The 25,721-nt window shown below is 44.7% G+C and overlaps 1 protein-coding gene across 1 annotated transcript; it reads left to right on the forward strand.

Annotated features, from left to right (window-relative positions):
* On the forward strand, positions 1 to 25,721 carry RBFA (ribosome binding factor A). The gene is made up of 7 exons (XM_075585550.1): positions 1 to 325; positions 7,018 to 7,060; positions 8,994 to 9,167; positions 12,346 to 12,458; positions 12,960 to 13,044; positions 24,066 to 24,139; positions 24,654 to 25,721. The coding sequence occupies exons 1-7, from the start codon at positions 111 to 113 to the stop codon at positions 25,090 to 25,092; spliced, it is 1,143 nt and encodes a 380-aa protein (XP_075441665.1). The 5' UTR covers positions 1 to 110; the 3' UTR covers positions 25,093 to 25,721.

Here is a 25,721-nt window from a genome sequence, read left to right on the forward strand (position 1 = left end):
ATTGATGTCTAACTAGTGTTGTAAGCAGATCGCCGAGCCATTGCACACACACACACACAGCGTAGAACAGTGCGGTGTGTCGGTGGAATAGTGAGAGCGGAGGGTTCCGTATGGCATTGTCTCATGGAACGCAGCGGGGAGGGATGTTAATGCTCCGGGCGGCTGCTCAGCAGTACGGGGCCGGGTCGGGATGTGTGTGGGCGCTGGCCTCGGGTTCCCTCTCTCCCCCAGGCCCGGTGCCCGCCTCCCTGCTCTGCAGACGCATGCACCTCTCCTCAGCACTGACAGGGAAGAACTTGCTGAATAAGTTCGCGTCCAAAACCAAGTGAGTATGAATACAAAGATCAGGATTAGTACAGTCACTTTGCCTTGCTGTCCGGCGCTTGCAATCCTAGTTTCCTAGCTTATGCTGAGAGGGGTAAAGGGGATCACTTGTTTTGACCAATCACATAAAAACTGTGAGGGGAGCAAAACAAGACCCCAGAGAAATACTGCCAGCATTATTCAGCAGATCTCATTGCTTGGTGGTTACATATGTATTTTATTTATATTTTGGTGCCTGAGGCACAGGGAGATAAAGTGACTTGCCTAAGGTAACAAGGAGCTGACACTGGGAATTGAACCAGTTTCTCCTGTCTTTAATCACTAGGCCACTCCTTCTCCCTAATATAAGCGATCTTTCTCTTTTATTCCTGAACCAACCATCAGGAACTATCCTGTTATCGTGTATTATCCGACTTCATGGGGGCTGGTATTAGGGATACCGATTACCCCCTTTCTGCTTTGTCAACTGACTTTCTATGGCTGCTGTTTTTATGAAAGGTCAATGACCTGAGCCACTGAGTTCGGTCATTCTATTGAAGACGCAGCGTAACTAGGGATGCCGGTTTTCGTTGTGTTTTGTTTTTGTAAAACGTGTCTTTATTTTTCCATATGCAAAAAAAATCTGTATTTCCATGTTTAAATTCTGTGTTTTAGCTTTTTAAATGTCGTCACACACACACTGGCATTGATGTCACGTGACATGGTAACGGGGGGGGGGGGGAGGGGTGCTGGAGGCAGCGGTTCAACTACTGGGGGTAGAGGTTGCACTCCTGGCTCCTCCACCTGTCAGGTGCATAAGGCCAAGTTCAGGGTGGCTGTGCGCACCTCCCCCGCGTGCTCCTGCAGCCCGGCGGACTGTGCCTTGGCTGCAAGAGTTGGGTCGCGGCGTTTGGGGGTGTGGCAAACGTGTGAACCAGCTCACGTGACGCGACTGTAGCCCCAAATATCATTTTGGGTTGTAGCGGCAAAATGTAGCAGCGTCAACACTGTACTTTGCCGCCGGTGGAGTTTTCAGTTCGAACACTCCCACCGCACAACCCGAAATTGTGACGGACGTGCGCGCGCACATCGCGTAGCAGCCACCCTGCCTTAGTGCTGCCTCTTCTCATGGGGTCACCTCCATTCCTGTTACCTTATGGGGAGGCTCGCCTAATGAAAATCATTGGCGGCTAAATTAAACTTCTTCATTTTCTGGTCTTCAGCAGTTTGAGCTGAAAAAACCCCAATGATTGGTTGGTGTTGTGTTTTTTTTTGGGGGGGGGGATTTCCGGTTAAAACTGACATTCCTACTCATAACTAATTCAGACACCTTAATCCCCAGTCACAGGACAGAGTACCGCTTTATCATATTTACTTGGTGCACTTAATTATATAGCAAACACTGAATACAAAACCCCAATCACTGACACCCTGTACTGTATATAATAAAATACCCTTTTACCGCTTCAAAATCAAACATGAACATCAATGTATAGCACAAAACATTTGCTGGTTGATTATTGTACCATAGTGTGTATTGATGCTGCAGATTATTCACAATTTGGATGTATCACAATAATAAATGAAACATAGCACTTGTATGTAGCTCAGCCTGGGTTGTTGTTGGCCAATGACACACCTCTGCTTATGCATCTTTTAATGTAAAGGGGGGTTGTAAAGTGTGGCACAATAAATTCATTATCTTGAAATCCGTGTAGCGCTGGATCTCTCTTTTTTCCTATGCATCTTTTAAAGCAGCAGTCAAAGCTGCTGGTGTGTGTGTTTTTATTTTTTTATAATTTAAAATGTTCCCTTTTTAATATGTGCATCAATACAATCCACACAATGATAAGTAATAGCTAAGTTGCTAAGTTGCTGATCGATCCGTTCTCCTGTGATTGATCGGCTAGGGGTTCACTAAATGGCTGTCAGTGCAGAAGAAGAGGACCAGAGAAGCAAAGTTGTGTGTGTGTGTGTGTGTGTGTGTGTGTGTGTGTATATGTATATTAGTTCAGTAGTATACACTTGAGATATTTTTGATACATTTTATTTTTATTGAAATGTAAGGTATTGTATGTCTTTATTTATATAGCGCCATTAATGTACATAGCACTTCACAATAGTAATATACGTGACACTCATAAATAACAAATACAGATAACGGGTCATGGGAATAAGTGCTTCAGACATAAACGTAACATTTAGGAAGAGGAGTCCTTGCTCTGAGGAGCTTACAATCTTATTGGTATGTAGGAGGAACGTGCAGAGACAATAGGAGGGCATTTTGGTAAGTGCTTCTGCAGGGGGCCAAGCTTTATGTATCGTGTCTAGTAATATCTACGGTGCTACTCATATGCTTCTTAAAGCAAGTGGGTCTTAAGGTGGGTCTTAAAGGAGGATAGAAAAGGTGCTAGTCGAGTATTGAGGGGAAGGACATTCCAGAGGTGTGGGGCAGTCAGTGAGAAAGGTTTAAGGCGGGAGAGGGCTTTAGATACAAAGGGGGTAGAAAGAAGACATCCTTGAGAAGAACACAAGAGTCGGGATGGTGCGTAGCTAGAAATTAGGGCTGAGATGTAAGCAAGGGCAGAAGAGTGTAAAGCTTTAAAAGTGAGGAGGAGGAGAAAGAAGTGCGAGATGCGGGATTTGATTGGAAGCCAGGAGACAACGATTTCAGCAGGGGAGACGCTGAGACAGATTTAGGAAAGAGTAGAGTGATTCTGGCAGCAGCGTTTAGGATAGATTGTAGGGGAGACAGGTGAGTGGCAGGAAGGCTGGATAGCAGGAGATTACAGTAATTGAGACGGGAGAGAATGAGGGCCTGAGTCAGAGTTTTAGCAGTCGAGCAACAGAGTAGAGGACATATCTTTGTAATATTGCGGAGGAAAAAGCGACAGGTTTTAGAGACGTTTTGAATGTGAGAGATGAGTCGTGTGACCGCTAGGCAGCGTGCTTGGGCTACTGGGTGAATGATGGTACTTCCAACAGTAATATGGAAGGAGGTAGTAAGGCCAGGTTTGGGAGGATGTATGAGGAGCTCTGGTTTTGTCATGTTAAGTTTGTCGGCGGAGGGCCATCCAGGATGATATAGCAGAGAGATATTCAGAAACTTTGGTCTGTACAGCAGGTGTAAGGTCAGGTTAAATTTGTGTGTCGTCAGTATAGAGGTGATATTTAAACCCAAGAGATGTGATTAGGTCACTTAGAGAAAATGTGTACATGGAAAAGAGAAGAGGTCCCAGGACAGAGCCCTGGGGTACCCCCACAGAGAGATCGATAGAGGAGGAGGCATTGGCAGAAGAGACACTGAAAGTACGATGGGAGAGTAAGAGGAGATCCAGGATAGAGCTTTGTTACGAATACCAAGTGTATGGAGGAGAAGAGGGTGGTCCACAGTGTCAAATGCTGCAGAGAGGTAGAGTAATATGAGCAGTGTGTAATGACCTCTGTCTTTGGCAGCATGGAGGTCATTGGTTATTTTAGTGAGGGCTGTTTCCGTCGAGTGAGCCGTGCGGAAGCCAGATTGTAGAAGGTATAGGAGAGAATGGGTGTTGAGAAAGTGGACCAAGCGAGAGAATAAAAGACGTTCAAGGAGTTTAGAGGCAAAAGGCAGGAGGGAGACAATTCGATAGTTGGAAAGACAGGTAGGGTCAAGCTTGCTGTGTTTGAGTAATGGTATAACGGTTGCATGCTTGAAGGAGGAGGTTTGAAAGGTGTTAAATATCTGTGTGAGCGTGTGGGTTATAGTAGGAACAAGATGTTTTAGGAGATGGGAGGGAATAGGGTCAAGAGGGCAAGTGGTAGAGGGAGAAGAGGACATCAGCAGTGACGCATCCTCCTCCGTGACAGTGGAAAAAGAGTCAAGGAAGGCAGGAGGAGAGTTAGGAAGCAGTGTAGTATGGGAGGAGGAAACAGAGGAGATATTCTGACGAATGGATTCCACCTTTTCCTTGAAATAGCCAGCAAAGTCCTGAGGTGAAATGGAGGAAGAAGAGGCGGCTGGGGGTGGTTTGAGTAGAGAGTCAAAGACAGAGAAGAGTCGGCGTGGGTTAGATTTGTATGTGTTGATTAGTGAAGAAAAGTAGGTTTGTTTAGCCTGAGAGAGAGCAGAGTTGTAATGAAGGAAGTCTGCAAGAGTGTGAGATTTCCTCCAGAGGCGTTCAGAGGAACGAGTGGAGGAGTGCAGCATGCGCGTGTGGGAATTTAGCCAGGGTCTGGTGTTAGAAGTGCAGCAGAGAAAAAGTGGGGCATGTAGATCAAGAGAGGAGGATAAGGGAGAGTTGTTGTTCCTGACCAGGTTGTCAGGGTCTGGAGTACAACTGTGAGAGGAGAGGGAGGAGTGTAAAGTGGAATCAAAGGCTGGTAGGTTAATAGAGCGCAGGTTTCTGCAGAAGCAACGGGTAGATGGAGATGGAGAAGGGGAGAAACGAGAAAGAGAAAATGAGATGAGGTGATGGTCAGAGAGAGTAAAGGGGGAAATGGAGAAATCGGAAAGAGAAGTTTTTTTTTTTTTTTGTGAAAACCAGTTCTAGGTATTGGCCATTCTTGTGGGTGCTGGCTGCAGTCCACTTTTGAAGGCCAAAAGAAGAGGTTAGAGAGAGAAAGCGGGAGGCCCAAGAAGAGAAGGGTCATCAATGTTGCAGTTGAAGTCCCAAGGAGAAGAACAGGGGAATCTGAGGAGAGAAAGAAAGAGAGCCAGGATTCAAAGTGAAAGAGAAAGGCAGAAGAGGGATGAGTAGAGGTAGGTGGGCGATACATGACCGCCACATGGACAGGAAGAGGAGAGAAGATCTGGACAGTGTGAGCCTCAAAGGAGGGAAAAGCAAGAGCGGGAGGAATAGGAAGGGTTCGGTAACGGCAGAGAGGGGAGTAGCCCCACGCCTCCACCCCTGCCATCAGGGCGTGGAGTGTGGGAGAAGGAAAGGCCACCGTAGGAGAGGGCAGCTTCCAGAGCAGAGTCAGACTGAGTGAGCCAGGTCTCAGTTATAGCAAAGAGAAGCAGGGAGTGAGAGAGAAAGAAGTCATGCACAGAGAGGAAGTTGTTAGAGAGGGAGCGAGCATTCCAAAGGGCATAGGAGAAAGGGAGAGAGGTGGGAGTGTGGCAGGGGATGGTATGAGGTTGGAGGGGTTAACACCAGAAGGAGTAGAAGTTGCATTTTGCAGGCGAGGGCAAGTAGAAATATCGTTGTTCACCATTTTAATATTTGCGTCAATCATTATGTGTATTTGTGGCACTTTGTCTTATTTGGTGGTTCTTTTAAGTTTTTTTGTTGTAGTCATTATACTGTATTGTCATTGTAATTCACGTATTGTCATTTTATGTCTGAACTTGGATGGTCAATTGTCCTCACTAGATCTAAACAATAAGGACGTGTGTGTGTGTATCTCTAATCAGCCCTTAGATCCATAGACCCACCTCCTGATGAAGCGTATGACGCGAAATGCATAGAGGTCAGGCGTTTTCCCGTGCCCACAATTGGCTCTGCAACAGCTCCTCCATGCTAGCCAGGACATTGGTTGGGTCCCTCAGTTTTGGTTTTCTAACCATTTTCCATCTGTACTTTGGGATTCCAGCCCTACCATACTGTCCGAGGTGTGGGAGGGATTCATTCTCACAATGTTGTGCAACAATGTGTTCGTCTATGCAAATTTGTAAAAAAATGTTGTATGGTGCTCTATAGAAAAAGCAATACTAAAAATAATAAACTTCTTATTAGGAAAATGAACCCATTTGGTAGATGTAGGTATAAAAGATTGTCCCAATAGATGTATGACTGGTAAACTATAATCCCACGTAGCACAGTAGTAAGGATATAATAATAGACACCTGCCGGTGACCAGTACTAATGAACATCCAATTCTATGGAACAAGATAACATGAATAATGTCCAGAAAATGTATAGGTCAACTGGAATAAACTCACATGGGATGAATGTCCACAATATTCAGTAAGTCCAAATGTATCCAGCGATCCAAGGGTTAAGTGTGCCTCCGCCTGTAGATGAACATGATGAGGGAAGAAGAGAAAAAACGGAGCACTACGTCCAGTGCTGGCAAAGCCAGAAAATAACAACAAGGATGCGTTCCCACAATGAAAAATAAAGCTGATTTAATGGATCAAAAACAAACAAAAAACACACCAACGCGTTTCGGACTATAAATAGCCCTTTATCAAGATGATAAAGGGCTATTTATAGTCCGAAACGCGTTGTTTTTTTTGTTTTTTTTTTTTTGATCTATGTAAGCTATGTACCTGTTTTTTATTATTTATACAAAGTGTTTTATATTTTTATATTGATTCCGTCTTTCCATGCGCTCTCATTTTGTGTGTTTATTGTTCTCCAGTTTGCCCAGTTGATCGCAGGAGAAATTCGAGCAGCCGGATTGACAACATTTGGGATAATATTGGGAGGTTCTGAGATCAGCACATACTCATTTCTTTGTAACATTCGGAAATAACTACCCACAAAGATCTATCTGGTTTTGATTCTTTATGTAAAACATTATAAATGGGGTGTAACAATGAATGCGGTTTAAATCCCAAGTTATGCATCGCAGAACTGATCAAGACTTAATGATTGGTTATGACGGATCCCAAATAAAATGTACATAGGCAGGATATGGACTTTGCAAATGTTTCTAAATATGTTGGTGTGTTGTGTTTTACTGACTTTATAATAAAGCTTCCTTTTTTTAAATTTTTTTTTTCTTGAATAGAAAGAAATACTGGTATGATAGTCCATCTCTCGGAAATCAATTTGTAAGTACATTACATAATGAAACTTTCACTTACCAAAGTCAGGGGTGCTGGCTGTTCAATGCTAATTCAAAATGTTTAGCGAGTGATGCAAAACCTGTGGAGTTGTTACCAGGAACTATTTCTGAATTCTCCATCCTGTTGCTGATCAATGTGTCTCAATCTGACAAATAACCAGTTCTGCACGCGCACTGTTACAGTTTCATGTGCTTAGGAAAGTGTGTTGACATTTTAAAGGAACAATCCAAGACGGCGATTAAAAAAATAAAATGCATTTCGTTAGCCACAGAAAGGTATCGACTATTATTGTTTTTTGATTATTAAACTCGCCTAACACGGTACAGATACCTCTACGACGTTTCGACCCCACACATCCCCTTGAAAAAGACCCCTCTGTGGGGTCGAAACGTTGGTTATTTGGGATGTTTATGCAGTTAAAGCTAATATAACCCTTTTTGTTATCTACTTACTGTGTGCTGTCCCTACTTTATCAGTCCTCGAATGGTAACGTATATTCTATTTATTTATTTTTATGGGACAGACACCAGGCCATATTACCATGTATACTCGGAGTGCTGATTCTTGCTTTATTGGGTGGGGGTGGGTTTTTTACCCACCATAACTTAACTAAGTGTGGTGAAACCTATCCCTGCTTCATTTTGCAAAGCCAGTATAACCAACCCCACACTGAGGAGACCCATTAAGGTCAAAACAGCTGTCTGTGGGTGGGTTTACTGGCTATGCATCTTAACCCAGGCTGTGCTCAAAGCTGTGAAATGCAGCAAGCAAAAGCTTATAGGGGACCATGTTAAATGGTTTTGAAGCAAAAGGTGGCACTGTGTGCTCATTTGCATGTCATTTCCCAGAAACCCTTGCTGCAGTGGAAGCACTGTGTGCTGGGTGATAATGGTGAAAGGCGTGGTTGCAGATTTGTCTAAGACATGCAAATGAGCATACAATAATATTTCCATTAGATATAGATATTTATTTTTCGATCGATGTCCCGACAAACTGGGCCAAAACCCACTCACCCCCCACCCTGCAGCGGGGTCCTGACGGCGTCTCCCGGCCTTCTGCTATCTTGTCGCCTTTAAAATCATGTTTTTCTCCTGCAGCACTATTCAAAATGGCCACGCGGCGTCATATGACGCCACGCAGCCATTTTGAAAAGTACTGCAGGAGAAACACATGATTTTAAAGATCAGGACGGAGAAGACCGGGGGACACCGCCACATGTAAGCAGTCAACAGCGGCCACAATGCAGTCGCCCCAGGCGACCGCATTTGTCGAGCCCTGCACATATACACGTGTGTGTAGGTAGGTGCTGGTAGCCGCTCCGGCTGAGCAAGCGGGGCTTTAAAGTTTAAAGCTCCCGCATCACATGGGCCAACAGCGGACATATTGTGAACCCTGGCAGCTGAGGAGAGCTGCTACCAGCACCTAATTCAGAGGTAAATATCTCCGGAAGCAGGGAGTCCCCTGGAGCTGAAATTAATGGGATTCAGCTCCGGAGACTCCCGGCTTCAATGCTATATATAAAAAAAATTACATTCACAAAAAAATGTGCCGGCTTGCCTTTTTTAATAACGCAATTGAAGTTGCCACACTGATATTGGTGTCTTGGGATATTTGATTCTGATTTTAAAATGGATATCAGTCTACTGACTTGCACAAGTTCAACAGAGAATGAATAACTTGTTCACTCCAAATAACAGAGTTGGAGAAGACTAGATTTTAATATACGCCTTGGTCCTGTAACTGGTTCCACTGTTGGGAGGGAAAGACCAAATTAGTTGCAACATATTTTTCACTTTTGTGAACAATTTAATTCATTGAAATATCCTGTGTTTGCCCTGCAAATAAACGGAAGAATACACCTTCTGTGTGCCCCATTGTTCGTTTTGTGCTTAGGTGACTTTCTTGTGTCTTGATAAAGGAGAACAAGCCCTCCAGTTTGGTCAGTCTAATGAAGACCCAACGGAAAGAAAAGAGAGAAGACAGCATTCGCATGAGGGCCGTGAATGTGATCCTGTACAAAGCATTGACAAACCTGCTAACAACATCAGAAGTTAGTCAAGAGGTTTATGACCTCAACGTGGAGCTCTCAAAGGTAGGACTTAGGGCCTTACTGTATGCAGTGGCTGTTCTGGATACTTTGGAGGAAAAGCCCCCATTGAAGTCAAAGGGGGAATTTTGATTCAAATGTCCCGAACGGACACTTTAGGCAATATAGAATCACCCCCACTGTTTCTTATAAATTGCAGTAGCTCTTAAGATTATGAGGTAATTTAAAAATATATATATTTTTATTTCTCATCTGAACACTACAACATAAGAAACATCTTTGGGGAGAATATTGTGTGATTTCTCTGAAATATTGGCTAGGAAAAGCAAACTTCATTCCTCGAAAGTCTTTGCCGAGTTATATGGTGTCTCCAAAAATCGGATCAAAATGTATGCCATCAAAATGCCATGTGTAGCTCCATAGCGTACTGTTAAATCACATGATCTACCTACGAAATGCTCTAAAGATAGTCCATGATCAGTGCAACGTTTAGCAAGATAAATGCAAGAATGTCGTTATGTTTCTATAAGGTAGAGTCTCTTGGTATGGAAGATGGAAGTAGCTCTATCGCTTTGTGATCATAGTATATTCCGCTAGTTTTCACAGCTGTGGAACAATGATTATGGGAGTGTCTAAAAAATTCTGGATGTTATAGGTAAGTAGATAACCACCACTCGCATGATGTTATGACTAAAGGGTTAACCTCCAAATCTTGAACTTTCTTACTTTCTGCAACATAAATATTCAATGTAGGCAGTGGTATAAAAACTGCTAGGAAGTGGTCTCCAATGTAGACAGACCCTAACCACTGGCACCTGGCTAGGCTGGGTGGTGGTACAAAGCAGGTGACGGTATAGTCACTGTGGCAGTGTGGACATGAACTCCGGTGAGGATAGCTTCCTATCCCAGTCCCAGGGGTGCGCACCCTCTTGACCGGGTGAATGCAGGTGGAATTGCGCTCTCGGTCGGGACGTGACCCTGTCTGTAGCGCTAGCAGATGACGTCACCACCCAAGTTCAGCAGAACACACGGGCAAATCCGGGCAAGAGTCATGTTGAAAAATTCACCATTTCACCTTCCACACTCATGGGAACTTGCATGCAGTTTTATTGCGACAAATCTAATACAGAGTGCTTTTCCTGGTATTGTACAGGTTAATAAGAGCTTCAATCAGACTTAGAACTATGCAACTAATTTTGACAGATTTATTATAAGTCATTCTTCCTGGTAATGTACAGGTTATTAAGAATTTATATTAGTGTTAGGACCCATGAGACGTGGTCTGCCTTGGAGGGGCTCATGGGCTTACGACACTTTGGCCAAATATATATATATATATATATATATATATATATATATATATATATATACTAGCTGAGAGACCCAGCGTTGCCCGGGAGTCACACTGTCTCTCCCCCCCCCCACACACACACTGTCCCCCCTCCCCCCCACACACACTGTCCCCCCTCCCCCACACACTGTCCCCCCCTCCCCCACACACACACACTGTCCCCCCCCTCCCCCACACACACACACTGTCCCCCCCCTCCCCCACACACACACACTGTCCCCCCTCCCCCACACACACACACTGTCCCCCCCCTCCCCCACACACACACACTGTCCCCCCCTCCCCCACACACACACTGTCCCCCCCTCCCCCCCACACACACTGTCCCCCCCTCCCCCCCACACACACTGTCCCCCCCTCCCCCCCCCACACACACACACTGTCCCCCCTCCCCCCCACACTGTCCCCCCCTCACACACACACACTGTCCCCCCTCCCCCACACACACTGTCCCCGCCTTCCCCACACACACACTGTCCCCCCCTCCCCCCCCACACACACACACTGTCCCCCCTCCCCCCCACACTGTCCCCCCCCTCACACACACACACTGTCCCCCCTCCCCCACACACACTGTCCCCGCCTTCCCCACACACACACTGTCCCCTCCTTCCCCACACACACACTGTCCCCCCTCCCCCACACACACACTGTCCCCCCCTCCCCCACACACACACTGTCCCCCCCCTCCCCCACACACACACTGTCCCCCCCTCCCCCACACACACACTGTCCCCCCCTCCCCCACACACACATAAAGCCCCCTCACCTCTGCCAGGACTTACAGCACCACTCCTCTCTCCTGCGCTCCTCCGATTGTCGCGCGCCTGGCCCTACTCTGCTCTCCCTCCTCCCGTCCTGGGAGCGCTGCGCACGCGCCCCCTCTCTGCACCTGTGAGAGCGAGCCGCCGGGAAACGTGCAGCAGGGAAGGTGCAGGGCCTGTCCGTGTGACGGGGGAGAGTGACGGCCACCGGGAGGGGGGAAGGTGCGGGGCCTGTCCGGGGGGGGGAAGGTGAGCTGCGGTCCGGGTGACGGGGGAGAGTGACGGCCACCAGGAGGGGGGAAGGTGAGCTGCAAGGGGGCCTGAAGCAGTGGTGTGAGTGTGTGAGGCCAATGAGAGGTGTGCGGGGGCGGGCCAAGGGACCAATGAGATTGCCGCTAGGGACAGGGAACACACCAGGGAAACATACATACATACAATGCTTTCAGAAATATATAGTAAGATATATATATATATATGTATGTATGTACTGTGTATTTGTGTCAATGGATGTAGCACTGGGCTCTGTCTGTGTTTCATGTTTTGTCTCTGATTTTAAATATATATTGCCATGCTCAGTAGCACTCCTCTTTGACACTTATATGCATATATATACGTTGTGGTTATTTTGGGGGTCCAATGTGAGCTTACAGGGGTTCTGTATACTTTGTAACACTCCACTTTGTAATCTTGAGCGCAGAACTATTGTTTTTTCACTTTCTATGGAAGTGATGATTTTTAATTTTCAATTATGCTTCTTTTAAACGTATGTTTTGTTAGATGACTGGTTTGGAACTATTAACAACAACATTGTCATGTTGCCAAGACATTAAAATATTACCAATATGTATTTTGTTTTGTAAATGGTTTTCACTTCACATTTGCTGAATGTTGTTTTAAATAATAAACCGTTAAATGCACATTAGCATATGAAATGCAGCAAGGTAAAACCTTGCAGATCCTGGCAAATGTAGCAGTCCACCAAGTTAGGTATTAACATAAACCCTGAGTTTCATTATTAGGGATATTAATTTGAACGTGACTTTTAAGGAGTTACACTGCAGTGTATTGAAGATGCGATTGACTGTGACTGTCTGCTCTCTGTGTTTAGGTGTCGGTATCGGTTGACTTCTCAGTTTGCCGTGCATACTGGAGGACGGCTGGCAGCGCAGAAGCTGACGCCCATATTGAAAATGTGCTTCACAAATATGCTCCTCGTTTTAGGTAATGTATTGCAGGTTCTGTTTCAAAGCAGTGTTTTAGTGGAGTTTTGAAACTTGCCAGTTCTTTGTGCTAGTGTTTTCAATAACGCTTGTGGTTTTTATCATATTTGAATAGTATAGTTCTAAAAACATTGACCAAAAGTGTCACTCAATCTGATGTTTACTGTTGCAATGCTGAGATTTTAACTTCATCACCTTTGTATCTTGAAACTGCCAAACACCAGCATTTTGCTATTCCCTCTGGGTTACATAGATATTCCTGCATCCCTTTTATTCCTAGGAGCCAGACTGCAGACAGTCTGGGTTAGGATGGACACTGTATCATGTCACATGTGTTTAGAGGCAGGAAATACAAGCACAGGAATGCCTTTTATACACCTAAAGATGATTCTATATGTTAAACATTGCACATTTTTGGAGAAGTTGGCGCTTATACGTTTTGGTATTTGTCTTCCACTAATGCTTGTTAAGAATCCATCGGATAATGACCTGTGTTTTTCAGGCATATCATGCTAACTCATCAAGTTCTTGGAAGTGTCCCGCCCGTTGTGTTTGTTAGAGACAAAGAAGATGCTGTGATACTGGAGGTAGGAAAAATAAATGCTTTTTAAATTTGCAGCTATAGAATAAAAAAAACTAAAATTTTCTCAGCCATGGTTCCTTGTCTCATAACAGTGATTGTGTAACCTGTATGGTCTCCCATTGGTAAACAAATGACATTTTGGAAGATTATTAATGAAGGATATTAAATAACAACTCGCCTTATTTATGTGGGTCTACTTCAGAGCTTTCCCTATTCCTACTGTATAACGCTCTCCTCCCTCCCCTCTCCCTAAAAGGCTGCGTCCAGAGTGCAGGAGACGGCGCGAGCGAAAACAAGCACTAGAGCGCCAATGTGTTTGTGTAAAGTGTGCGCACAAGCGCGACGGGGCAACCGGTGCGACGGCCGGGTCACTTGGCGAACCAGCGCTGTGATATCACGGCTGTGCCCCCCGACGCCTCCCTGTCGCCTCTGCCTGCAGGACAGGAAATCTCTCCTGCTGCAGACGAGAGTGCGCCGCGTACACGCACATGCTTCCACTATGGCCAAGGCCTAACTCTCTCCTCCCTCCCCCTCCCTATAACTCTCTGCTCCCTCCCCTCTCCCTATAACTCTCTGCTCTCACCTCTCTCCCTATAACTCTCTGCTCTCTCCTCTCTCCCTATAACTCTCTGCTCCCTCCCCTCTCCCTATAACTCTCTCCCCTTCATGATGGCTTCATTAACTAACATACCGATCTACTTTAATACTTGCATCTGGAGTCCAGTCTTGACTCCTTTAATACAGTACTAAAAGGCCATTTGTCGTCGCAAACCTACTTTCTTAGCTCCTGATACTCCACATTAAGCTCTGTCCCATTAACCCCTTTTCTAGCACCGTCGATAACACTACCGTTCATGTACAGGTATATATGTATATTTTTCTATAGCACCGCCGCCAACAACGGAATTATAATACAATAAGTGCAACAAACAAAAATGGACAATAGGAAAAGAAATCCCTACTCCGTGCAGCTTACAATCTAAGTGGTATGTTGGTAGACTTGCTGTGGCAGTATGGGAAGGAGTAAGTGCATTGGGTGCAGTGCCTGACCACAAAGGTTGGTAAGTGCATCTGTGGATATTCATACAGCACATTGCTAGTGATTATGAGTCCTCCCTCGTCTTCTTTTCTCATATTCTTGCTAAATATTGCCGTTTCTTCCTATCTCCCCCCCCCCCCCCACACATTTTCTTAGGCCCCTTTCCTTGTCACTGTACAGCTAAAAGTCCACACTATGTCCTCTGTAACCTAGTACTTGACCTTCCTACCTTACCTTACAGCATAGAAAAGAGCAGCGCACTGCCCAGAGAAATTGGGAAACAGGTGGTATGAAAAATGTATTGCAATTACCAGGCGATTTCTTTCAGCTGCAAAGAGAGCTGCTCAGAGAGCCGCCTCTCCCTGCGCAAATCTCGCCCGAAATTAATGTATCACTAACCTGATTTACTAACCTGCGATACGAGTTGCACTGTGATTCTGCGTTAACTGCCATAGACTAAGGCCCTTATTTAGTATGCTCCAGAGACCTCTTCTCTGTGCTGGAGAAGATATTAATCCCATGCAATTAAATGGAGTTGAACTCTTCTCTAGCACTGAGGAAGGACCTCACTTCTTATTTAATAATGGGCTATGGAGATTTATTGGTGTAACTTGTTAGTTATACACTGTCTGGCATGGTTAACTTAACTTTTCTTGCATTGTTTATTTATAACCTATTGTTTTTGCTTTAACATTTTCTGTTGCGGTTTCCATTGTGAATTCACTTAACCTACAGATAATTATTTTTTTGTTTCAATTTTTTTTATTGTTTTGGAGAGACATAACAAATATATAATCTTGGAATACATGTGATGTTTTAACAGTGTCACTTGTCCATACAACAAAGGGCATTAACAGTTCGTCATCATTACTGAAATAAAATATTTGCTATAACACGGTTTTTGAACAAGTGTGGTCTGTCTTCTTATTTCCGGTTGTGTTAGGGAAGCAGCCGCTTCCGTAGGCGTCTCTCATGAGCTTAACAAAGGAAAGAGAAGAATGTAGGAAAGAAGAAAAAGAAGGGGGGGTGGAAGGGGGAGGGCGAGCCCATTTGTCTGGTCTTTCTGTATTTATTTCTATGGGGTCCCTAGTTTCCTGGCCATATTTCCCAAATTTTGTGAAATGTGTTAGTTTTCTGGCTCAACTGTGCTGTGAGGAGCTCCATCATCTTTATTTCCCTTAGTCTCCGTAGGACCGTCTGCCTAGAAGGCACATTCACCTTTTTCCAGGCAGCCGCAATAACACAGCGGGCAGCCGTCATTACATGAGTTATCATCTTACTTTCTGCCGTTCCTACTTCATCTATTGGTTTGGCCAGCACCATGGTCAGCGGTTCTACCCCAACCTCCACCCCTAGGTACTCTCTGATCAATGTTTGTATCATGACCCAGAATACCTGAATTTTTGGGCAAATCCACCAAATATGAACCATATCTCCTTTTTGCCCGCATCCCCTCCAGCACAAATCCGGGGACCCGGGGAAGATCTGGGCCAGCCTGCTCGGGGTTAGGTACCAATGAAATAGAATTTTATAAATATTCTCTTTGATAGTGGTGCAGATTGACGTTTTTGCAGCTACCTCCCAAATGTCCTCCCAGTCTTCTCTATCGATCTCTGTATTCAAATCTTCTGCCCATTTGATCATATAGCTATGTTGGGAACAACCTGCTGATCGCGCTATGCCCAGATATATCTCTGAAATCAGCCCTTTACAGTAGTATCCTTTCCTACACAGTCTTTCAAAATTTGTTAAAGTTTGGAATGCTGAATCTTTGGAGACTGATTGCAGGTAGCGCCTGATTTGGAGGAAACCAAACACTGGTATATTTATGATTTGGTGTTTCTTCTCCAGCGCCTGGAGTGGTAGAATTATACCGTTATCTACAAAGTCGTCAGCTACCATCAACTTTAACGTCTTAAATTTATTGAGTCTCTGTGGGAACCAGCCTGGGGGGAATTCAGGGTTGTGGAATATAGGGGTTAGTAGTGTTGGACTGGCTGTCAGACCATATTTATCTTTATTTCTAGACCATATCCGCCATGTACATTTCATTGCTCCCAGTTTTAATGTTTCCAAGAGGGTCTCTCCTCCCCTCTCGGTCCACATAGCGGCCGGGAGAGAGAGAGGTCTCGTATAGGTAGACTCAAGTCCCACCCAGCAACTGGTGGTTGGATCGTTGTTCCACATTATTGCTTGTTTGAGTTGGGCCGCCAAATAGTATTTAATGATATCCGGGACTGCCAAGCCTCCGCAATCTTTTGGGGCTAGCATAATAGATCTAGCTACCCTGGGTCTTTTATTTTGCCAGATAAATTGGAAAATTCTGTTTTGTATATTTTTAAGCTCCGGCATTGGAATATCTATAGGAAGAGTCTGGAAATAATACAGGAGCCTTGGTAGGATATTCATTTTGATCGTGGCTATTCTTCCTAACCAAGATATCTGGTATTCGTTCCAGCTCTGGAGGTCCTTTTTAAGCCTCTCAAATAAGGGTGGGTAGTTATGTTTGTATAGCGAATTATACTCCCTTGTTATTTGGATTCCTAAGTATTTGATCTTTGTGGAGTTCCACCTATATTTAAAATTTGCTTGTAGTAATTTAACTTCAGGATCAGATAGAGTTAGGTTCAATGCTTCCGACTTATCCATGTTGATTTTATATCCCGAGAGTTTGCTAAATTTATCTAGTTGTGAAATCAAGGGGTTGGCGAGAGTTAGGATAATGTCGTCGGCAAATAGGGATATTTTGTAGTTTGTCTCTCCTATTACAATTCCGTTTATGTTTTTTTCGTCTCTAATTGTTGCTGCCAAGGGTTCGATAGAGAGAGCAAACAGAAGCGGAGACAAGGGGCATCCCTGTCTAGTACCATTCTTTATGTTTATAGGGTTTGAGTCTCCTCTTGGGAGTTTCACTACAGCCGTGGGAGATCTGTATAGGGCTCTGACCCCTTCTAGATATGGGCCCTGAAATCCACATTTAAGTAGTGTTTGGTCTAGGAAGTCCCACCTAATCCTGTCGAATGCTTTTTCCGCATCCAAACTCAGCAGGATGGCCTTCGTGGATGAGAGATGTACATGGTCGATTATGTCTATAATTTTCCTAGTATTTTCTGAGGCCTGTCTGCCGGAAATAAACCCGACTTGATCTATATGTATCAGGCTTGGGAGTATGGGGGTCAGTCTATTTGCAAGAATTTTGCTAAACAGTTTTAGATCCGAATTAAGGAGTGCTATGGGGCGATAGTTACCACACTGTAGTGGGTCTCTCCCTTCCTTTGGTATGATTGCTAAATTAGCTTTAGACATAGATGGTGGGATGACTGTTCCTTCCAGAAATGCATTAAACACATCAAGTAGATACGGGGCCAGAACCGCCTTAAATTTTTTGTAGTACTGATTGGAGAATCCATCTGGGCCTGGCGTTTTGCTGGGTTTTAACAGATAATTATTTTTAAGTCAATACAGTAGTTACATTTCTTATTTTCTACATGCCGGTTCAGGAAATAAGTTTATTGGTTTTGGGTACTTGTGGTAAAGCTCTTTTTAAACATAACAGACTAATGAGACAAAGTATTCTCATTCATGGCATGGAAGTATTTTTTTTATTTTTATATATATATACAATAGTAGCAACACAAATATAAATATATATATATATATATATATATTTATATATATATATTTATATGTGGTTTTCTGGGTATGCACCTTAACCCTGGCTGTGCTCAAAGCTGTGACCATGCAGCAAGCTTAAGCCTATAGGGAACCATGTTAAAAATGGTTATTGAGGCAAAAAGTGACACTGTGTGCTCATTTGCATGTCATTTCCCAGAATCCCTTGCTGCAGTGGAAGTGCTGTATGCTGGGTGATAATGGGGAAAGGCGGGGTTGCAGACCTGCCTAAGACATGCAGATGAGCATACAGTTATATCTGTATATATATATATATGCAAATATAGCTGTATGCTCATCTGCATGTCTTAGGCAGGTCTGCAACCCCGCCTTTCCCCATTATCACCCAGCATACAGCACTTCCACTGCAGCAAGGGATTCTGGGAAATGACATGCAAATGAGCACACAGTGTCACTTTTTGCCTCAATAACCATTTTTAACATGGTTCCCTATAGGCTTAAGCTTGCTGCATGGTCACAGCTTTGAGCACAGCCAGGGTTAAGGTGCATACCCAGAAAACCACCCACAGACAGCTTTTTTTTTTTTTTTTTTTTTTTTTCCCTCCCGAGAGGGTACACCCTCTCGCTCATCGGATCCCAGTCCACTTCAGTGGATAGGGAGCTTGCCTTTGGACTGTCCAACCGAAGTCAGACCCGCCCTCAGTGCACAGTTTCCCTGAAGGTTTCAGCCCGAAAGCCTAGGTCTCCAGGGACATTGATGCCTTCCTCCGTTAGGATTCAGGACATCCGTCTCTTCCTCCCTCTGGCCCGAGGCCCGCAAGGGAGTTCGCATCATCTCCCCTCTTTCGAGGGTTGTGCGGGTGCACCCCAGCCCCGAAGGGCTAGTTGTTCGAATGCCATCCCCCCTTAGCCCGAAGGCTCAGGGGTTCTGTGGTCCGGGGTCTGGACACCACCTCTCAACGAGCTAGAGGGCCAAATGCTTGCCACAGACCTTTCCTACTGAAACCCCAGATAGGATAGTACTGCATTTGGTCATAGCTGTGCAGGTCGAGAGGAGCACTCATATCGCCTTGATCTAAGCCAAAGGGCCAAGGCACCCACAGACAGCTGTTTCAACCTTGATGGGTCTCATCAGTGTGGGGTTGATTTTACTGGGATGCAAGAGAGGCTTATGGGATAGGCCAAACCATAATACTGAGTTAAGTTATGGTGAGTAAAAAAAGTGACAAAAACCCTCCACAGGAAAGCAAATATGCAAATATAGCTGTATGCTCATCTGCATGTCTTAGGCAGGTCTGCAACCCCGCCTTTCCCCATTATCACCCAGCATACAGCACTTCCACTGCAGCAAGGGATTCTGGGAAATGACATGCAAATGAGCACACAGTGTCACTTTTTGCCTCAATAACCATTTTTAACATGGTTCCCTATAGGCTTAAGCTTGCTGCATGGTCACAGCTTTGAGCACAGCCAGGGTTAAGGTGCATACCCAGAAAACCACCCACAGACAGCTTTTTTTTTTTTGTTTTGAAAATTCTTTTATTATGCAGCGAATCTTTACAACAAGATTATAACAGTACATAAATCATTTTCCAAACGAAAAAAAAAATCGCGACGTTAACAACGGCGCAGTGCATATCCCACACAACTCACATACATTTTTATTAATGGTTTCCCCAAAAGTAAAAAAACTGTGACAAACACGGCGGTGCAGTGCATTTATACGTATGCACCGCACCACAGACATGACATATCATACACACATTATCTCTAACTTTATTGCACAGAAAAACTTTTGGGGCGGGGGAGTAAGGGGGGGGTGGGGAGGGGGGTGTTTAGTCCTCCTCCACAGGGCCGTCAAAGATGGAATAGTCCTTGAGCAGGCTGTGGAGCAGCCTGCGACAGTCCTGTACCGACATCCTCTTCCTCCCCTTGATCAAACGTTCCCTGGCGAATAGTAAAACGTCCTTGAAACAGCACATTAGACGCCAACCGGCTTCGATTGCGTCCTCTGTGTGTGTTCCTGTGAAAAGTCCGTGGAACACCGAGTAGTACGTGACGCACTTCCTCGGTATATAATCCTTTAAGTCAGTGTCCAGCGCGCGCAGCAAGGCCTGCGCAAAGGGGCAGTTCCAGAAGAGGTGTATGATGCTTTCCTCCACTGGGTTGCACCTGGGGCAGTGCCTCACGTGGCTGAGTTTACTCTGGTACTTGTCCGCATTCACAGGGAGTCCCCCGTGTATGGCCTGCCAAGCAATGTCTTTGTGTTTGTTCATTAGTCTTTTCGATGCCACATTCCTCCACACCGTTCCAAAGGTGTTGGGGTGGAGACCTGGGACCGATTCCATGATGTCTTTAGCCCTGATCATTTTGTAGATGACCTTGGGCTTCCACAGGTCTGGTTTTACTCCCTCCAGATTGTTCTGCCTCACAAACTTCTTCACGTCCTTGTAGAACCAGGGCGTGCGCCAGCTGTAAGGGATGGAGCTGTCCCACTTGTCCCACCCCAGTGCTCTCCAGAGCGGCAGGAGTAGGAGGCGGGACATGGAGTAGCCAGAGGAGTCTTTGTCGCAGTCTCTCAGGGTGATCCGCACGCAGTTGCTTACAAAGAAGGCGCGCAGCATAGTGGGGATGTCAGGGATTCCTCTACCCCCCTTGTGCGGCTCTTTGTACATCACCTCGCGCTTTCCCCTCTCAAACTTGGCCCCCCAGACAAAGCGGAACACTGCCATGGAGATCTCCTGGCAGGTTCTGGTCGAAGGCGGGTATGCCTGGGCCACGTACTGCAGGACAGGGAGGGTCTCGTTCAGCAGTACCAGCTTTTTCCCCTCAATGGTGAGGGGTCTGAGGCGCCACAATCCGATCTTCTGCTTCACCTTGTTCAGCCTCTCGTTCCAGCTCTTCAGGGCAGCGGCCTCGCTCCCCACACCAAACCAGACTCCAAGGATTTGAATGAGGCCTGCTCTGATGGGGAAGGGGAGGGGGTCGGCAGTCAGGTTCCAAAGCCCAAATAGCTTGGTCTCTGACTTCCCGCAGTTGACTTTTGCTCCTGAAGCTTTCCCGAAATCCTCGCACGTCTGGACCAGCGTCTTCACCGACCGGCTATCTGCGCAGAAGATGGTGACGTCATCCATGTAGAGCGAGCACTTCACTTCGCGTCTCTGGGGTCCTGGCACGACGATCCCTCCGATCTCTGCGTCTCGTCTGATGCACTGGGCGAAGAGCTCTATACAACAGACAAAAAGGAGAGGTGAAAGAGGGCAGCCCTGCCTAACCCCTGAGAGGACAGGGAAGGGGTTAGTCTTCCATCCGTTCACGATCGCCACACTGCAAATGTCAAGGTACATCAGGTTAACATAAGAACAGAACATCTCCCCCATCCCATACTCACGCAGCACCCTGCCCATGAAATCATGGGAGACACGGTCAAAGGCCTTCTCCTGATCAAGGGTGACCAGGGCCGCGTGTACACGGCGGTCTTTGATGTAGTGGACTGTGTCTCTGATTAGGGCGAGGCTGTCTGCGATCCTGCGTCCGGGGATGCCGCACGTCTGGTCTGGGTGGATGATCTGGCTGATGACCTTCTTCAGTCTGTTCGCTAGGACTTTTGCTAGGATCTTGTAGTCCGCATTCAGGAGGGAGATGGGACGCCAGTTCTTGAGGTCGCACCTCTCCCCCTTCCGTTTGTACAAGAGCGTCAGCATTCCTTCCCTCAGCGTTGGGGGCATCCTACCTTCTGCTTCCATTTCCCTGTAAAGCTCGAGCAGGTCCGGGCCGATCAGGTCCCACAGCTTCGTGTATAACTCAGCTGGGATACCATCTCCGCCCGGTGTCCTACCCTTCTTAAAGGATTTGGTTGCAGCGTGGAGCTCCTCCAGCGTCAGGGGGGCGTTCATGGCTGCTTTTCCTGCCGGGTCGATGGTGTTTGTAATCCCTGACAGGAATTTGTCAGCCTGGTCTCGGTCTGATGCTTTTGGGGAGTAGAGGTCTTCATAGAAATCTTTCACGACTCCCATGACTTCCTCCTTCCCCTGCTGCACGTTGCCATCTTTGTCTCGCAGCTCCCTCAGGGGCATGTGGGCAGAGTGGAGTTTCTTGAAGAAGAAGGCATTTGATCAATCAACCTTGAATCAACCTTGATGGGTCTCATCAGTGTGGGGTTGATTTTACTGGGATGCAAGAGAGGCTTATGGGATAGGCCAAACCATAATACTGAGTTAAGTTATGGTGAGTAAAAAAAGTGACAAAAACCCTCCACAGGAAAGCAAATATGCAAATGTAGCTGTATGCTCATCTGCATGTCTTAGGCAGGTCTGCAACCCCGCCTTTCCCCATTATCACCCAGCATACAGCACTTCCACTGCAGCAAGGGATTCTGGGAAATGACATGCAAATGAGCACACAGTGTCACTTTTTGCCTCAATAACCATTTTTAACATGGTTCCCTATAGGCTTAAGCTTGCTGCATGGTCACAGCTTTGAGCACAGCCAGGGTTAAGGTGCATACCCAGAAAACCACCCACAGACAGCTGTTTCAACCTTGATGGGTCTCATCAGTGTGGGGTTGATTTTACTGGGATGCAAGAGAGGCTTATGGGATAGGCCAAACCATAATACTGAGTTAAGTTATGGTGAGTAAAAAAAGTGACAAAAACCCTCCACAGGAAAGCAAATATGCAAATATAGCTGTATGCTCATCTGCATGTCTTAGGCAGGTCTGCAACCCCGCCTTTCCCCATTATCACCCAGCATACAGCACTTCCACTGCAGCAAGGGATTCTATATATATATATATATATATATATATATATATATATATATATATATATAAGAGATATCGATCCAACTCCATTTAATTGCATGGGATTAATAGAAGACCTTGAGGTCTGAGCTTGGACCAGCCTGGTATAGACCATAAATGGGGATAGTGAAATATTTGAGAGTAAAGTAAGAGGAACCAGGAGCCATAGTTAAGATGTTGTTGAGGGAAGATTGGATCAAATGATTATTTTATTTTTTTGAGGAAGGCATCGGGGACCATTAAAAGGGAATATTATTTTAAAGAACCTTCCAAAATGCAAACCAGCTTCCCTCTTAATTTGTATCCTTGACAAATGCAGATGTTTCACTGTGATTTGCTTGAGATGTTATAAGTACGGAATCCGTGCGTGATATATATATAGATATTTATACACACACATACATATATATACATAAATATATACATATACACACACACACACAGTGTTAGCCGAGCTTAATAATCAAAAACGAATAGACGATACCGTTCTGTGGCTAACACAAATAAAATGGCTTGCACAAAAAAAAAGCATTTTGTTAGCCACAGAATGGTATCATCTATTCGTTTTTGAATATATATATATATATATATATATATATATATATATATATATATATATATATATATATATATATATATATATATATCTCACGCACAGATTCCCTACTTATAACATCTCAAGCAAATCACAGTGAAACATCTGCATTTGTCAATGATACAAATTAAGAGGGAAGCTGGTTTGCATTTTGGAAGGCTTGAGGACTGGAGTTGAGCACCCCTGGTCTTTATCACATGACAATCTAGCCTGTTGCTTCTCTTGAGGACTGAGCAACCCTCGATAATGTACCTGCATTGCCTCTTGGGCACTCCTTAGAACCTCCTTATTTGTTCATTTGTACTTCTTTACTACGCTTCTTTCTTTTGGAGCACTGTGTTGCATTTTAGTAATGTCCTTGACTGCTTATTTTATGTTTATACATGTTTTTTGCCTGTCGTACTGTTCTTTCCCACCTTCTTCCTTTAAAGCTGCAGTCCAAGCAATATCCTACATGTGTTTTTTTTTTTTTTTAATCAGTTCTGTACTATGAGAAAATACTTGTAGAATTTTTTTTTTTAAACTGTGAATGACATGTATAATGTAACAAGCATTTTTTGTTTCTATTGCAACCATTTACAAAGTCACATCCCCTTCTTCTTCTGAAACAAGCTCTGGCATGCCCCTGTTTGTCCTCTCAAGCAGTGCACCGATTGTATCTAGTGCCTGTTTGTCACATGATCTTCGCCACAGAATTTTTGCATCTTTGGTCCTCTTCTGTTGCACTGACCGAATCTTCACCCGATCGATCACAGGAGAATGGATCGATCGGCAATTTAGCTAATTACTTATCATTGTGTGGATTGTATTGGTGCACATATTTAAGTGAAAATAAACATTTTAAAAACGGCCGCTTGGACTGCTGCTTTAAGTTCTTCCAGTTGCACTGGACAATGGAAACCTTGCTGCTTGTATATAATTATTTTTGCCATTCTTTTTACTTTGATTTTTCTTCAGGTTGCAAAATTATTGGCAATTGCAGATTATGGACCAGACATAGACGATTCAGTCCTAGACGAACGAGAATTGGGGTTAGTGTTCCTTTGGGGTATTCTACAACATTGTTAGTCTTTTTAAATTGGAAGGAAACGAACAAGCTTTCTATTCTACATATTGCATAGGTGAACAGTCGAAAATGTTACTTATTTGTTTAACCCTTGTAGTTCAATGCTGCAATATATTCCACGGCACCATATGACAGAAACTTTAGTTGCAATCCATTTAATAATCTTCTTTAAAACGCCTATGTATTTTCAATACACTAATCTTAAGAGTGATCAGTAAATGGGTCCCCTGAGGTGCTGATATTTGTGTTACTAAGTGACATGATGGCATATGGTAAGTATTTGTGCATGACTAGAAGGTACTGCTCACTTTAGTGATTTGGTATGAATTATAATATATATAATTGGTATGTGTATAATGTATGTGTTGTTGGGCGGAGGCACTGCGGGGTTGTTTAGCGCTCCCCCCTCCCCCTCCTAGCGGCATCTGGATGTGCATTTCACATTATAATAGAAATGTTTTTGTTTTCTCCCACTTAAGTGAGCTTGATCCTTCGTTGGCAAAGCTTTCTGAAGCGTCTCCCAAAGTCTCTCCTTTTCCAACGACTAGTATGTTTGGGATTGACCATGATGACCTAAATAGACAAATTCTGGACTACAAGATAAAAATGAAAGACAAGCTAAAAGAAACTCCCAGAATTGGACTGGCACAGCAGCAGCATGAGCAGCTGGCAGAGCTAAGAAAGCAGAATATACTGAAGAAGAAGATGAAGATGAAGAAGAAGAAGGGAGCCATGTATGACGACAATGTCACGCCACAGAAATATTTGCTGGGCACATACGGTGAATTGAACTATGACGCAGAGGAAGAGGTGTCCAGTGAAAAAGAACTTGAATCTGAATTGCAGGAGGCAATAGAGGAACTGGAGGAGGAAGATGCGGATAGGGGAACAAAGACAAGCCCGCTGGGGGAAAGTTAAAATGCAGAGCTGGAAGAACGGTTTCTCATCAAGATGTAATCTTATCCAAAGGAAACACTGAAGGCAATATTTATTAAGCAGTGCTAAGCCATATGCACCTTTCTGGTCCATTAACTTGAATGGGCCGCAAGTCTCCTTACGCCAGTGTTCTTCATATTTTGGCCTGTGGGCCAGATCCAGCCCCTGAAGAACCTTGGCCAGTCTTCCTCTGCTAGTTGCATTGCAGTTGTTGGGGCAGCTAAGGGCATGTAATTTACAGTGAAACTCACTAAAAAGCAAAGATGCCGAAAATATATAGTACAGATGATATATATAGATACATATATCAATGAGCACTGCCTTAAAGCTTTGCACCGCTTAATAAATATGGTCCTCAATGTCCACCCCCTTTGAAGATGGTAGCTCTGCAGTGGCAAACGAGCAGAAAGTGTTAAATAAGAAAAGGATCTTAGCCACTAAGGCGTTGTAGTAACTTAGCTTACTCACTTCAGTGTTGTCCCATATAATACTGTCTTACTCACACTGCCAGCATTGTATATTAAAAAAAACATGGTTTTAAATAGATGACATGTACCCTCATTTACATGTACAATAAAATAAAGTGCTTGAACAAAATGCTTATACCTTTT

This window comes from Ascaphus truei, chromosome 2 (assembly GCF_040206685.1).
Source record: "Ascaphus truei isolate aAscTru1 chromosome 2, aAscTru1.hap1, whole genome shotgun sequence".
Classification (NCBI taxonomy): domain Eukaryota; kingdom Metazoa; phylum Chordata; class Amphibia; order Anura; family Ascaphidae; genus Ascaphus; species Ascaphus truei.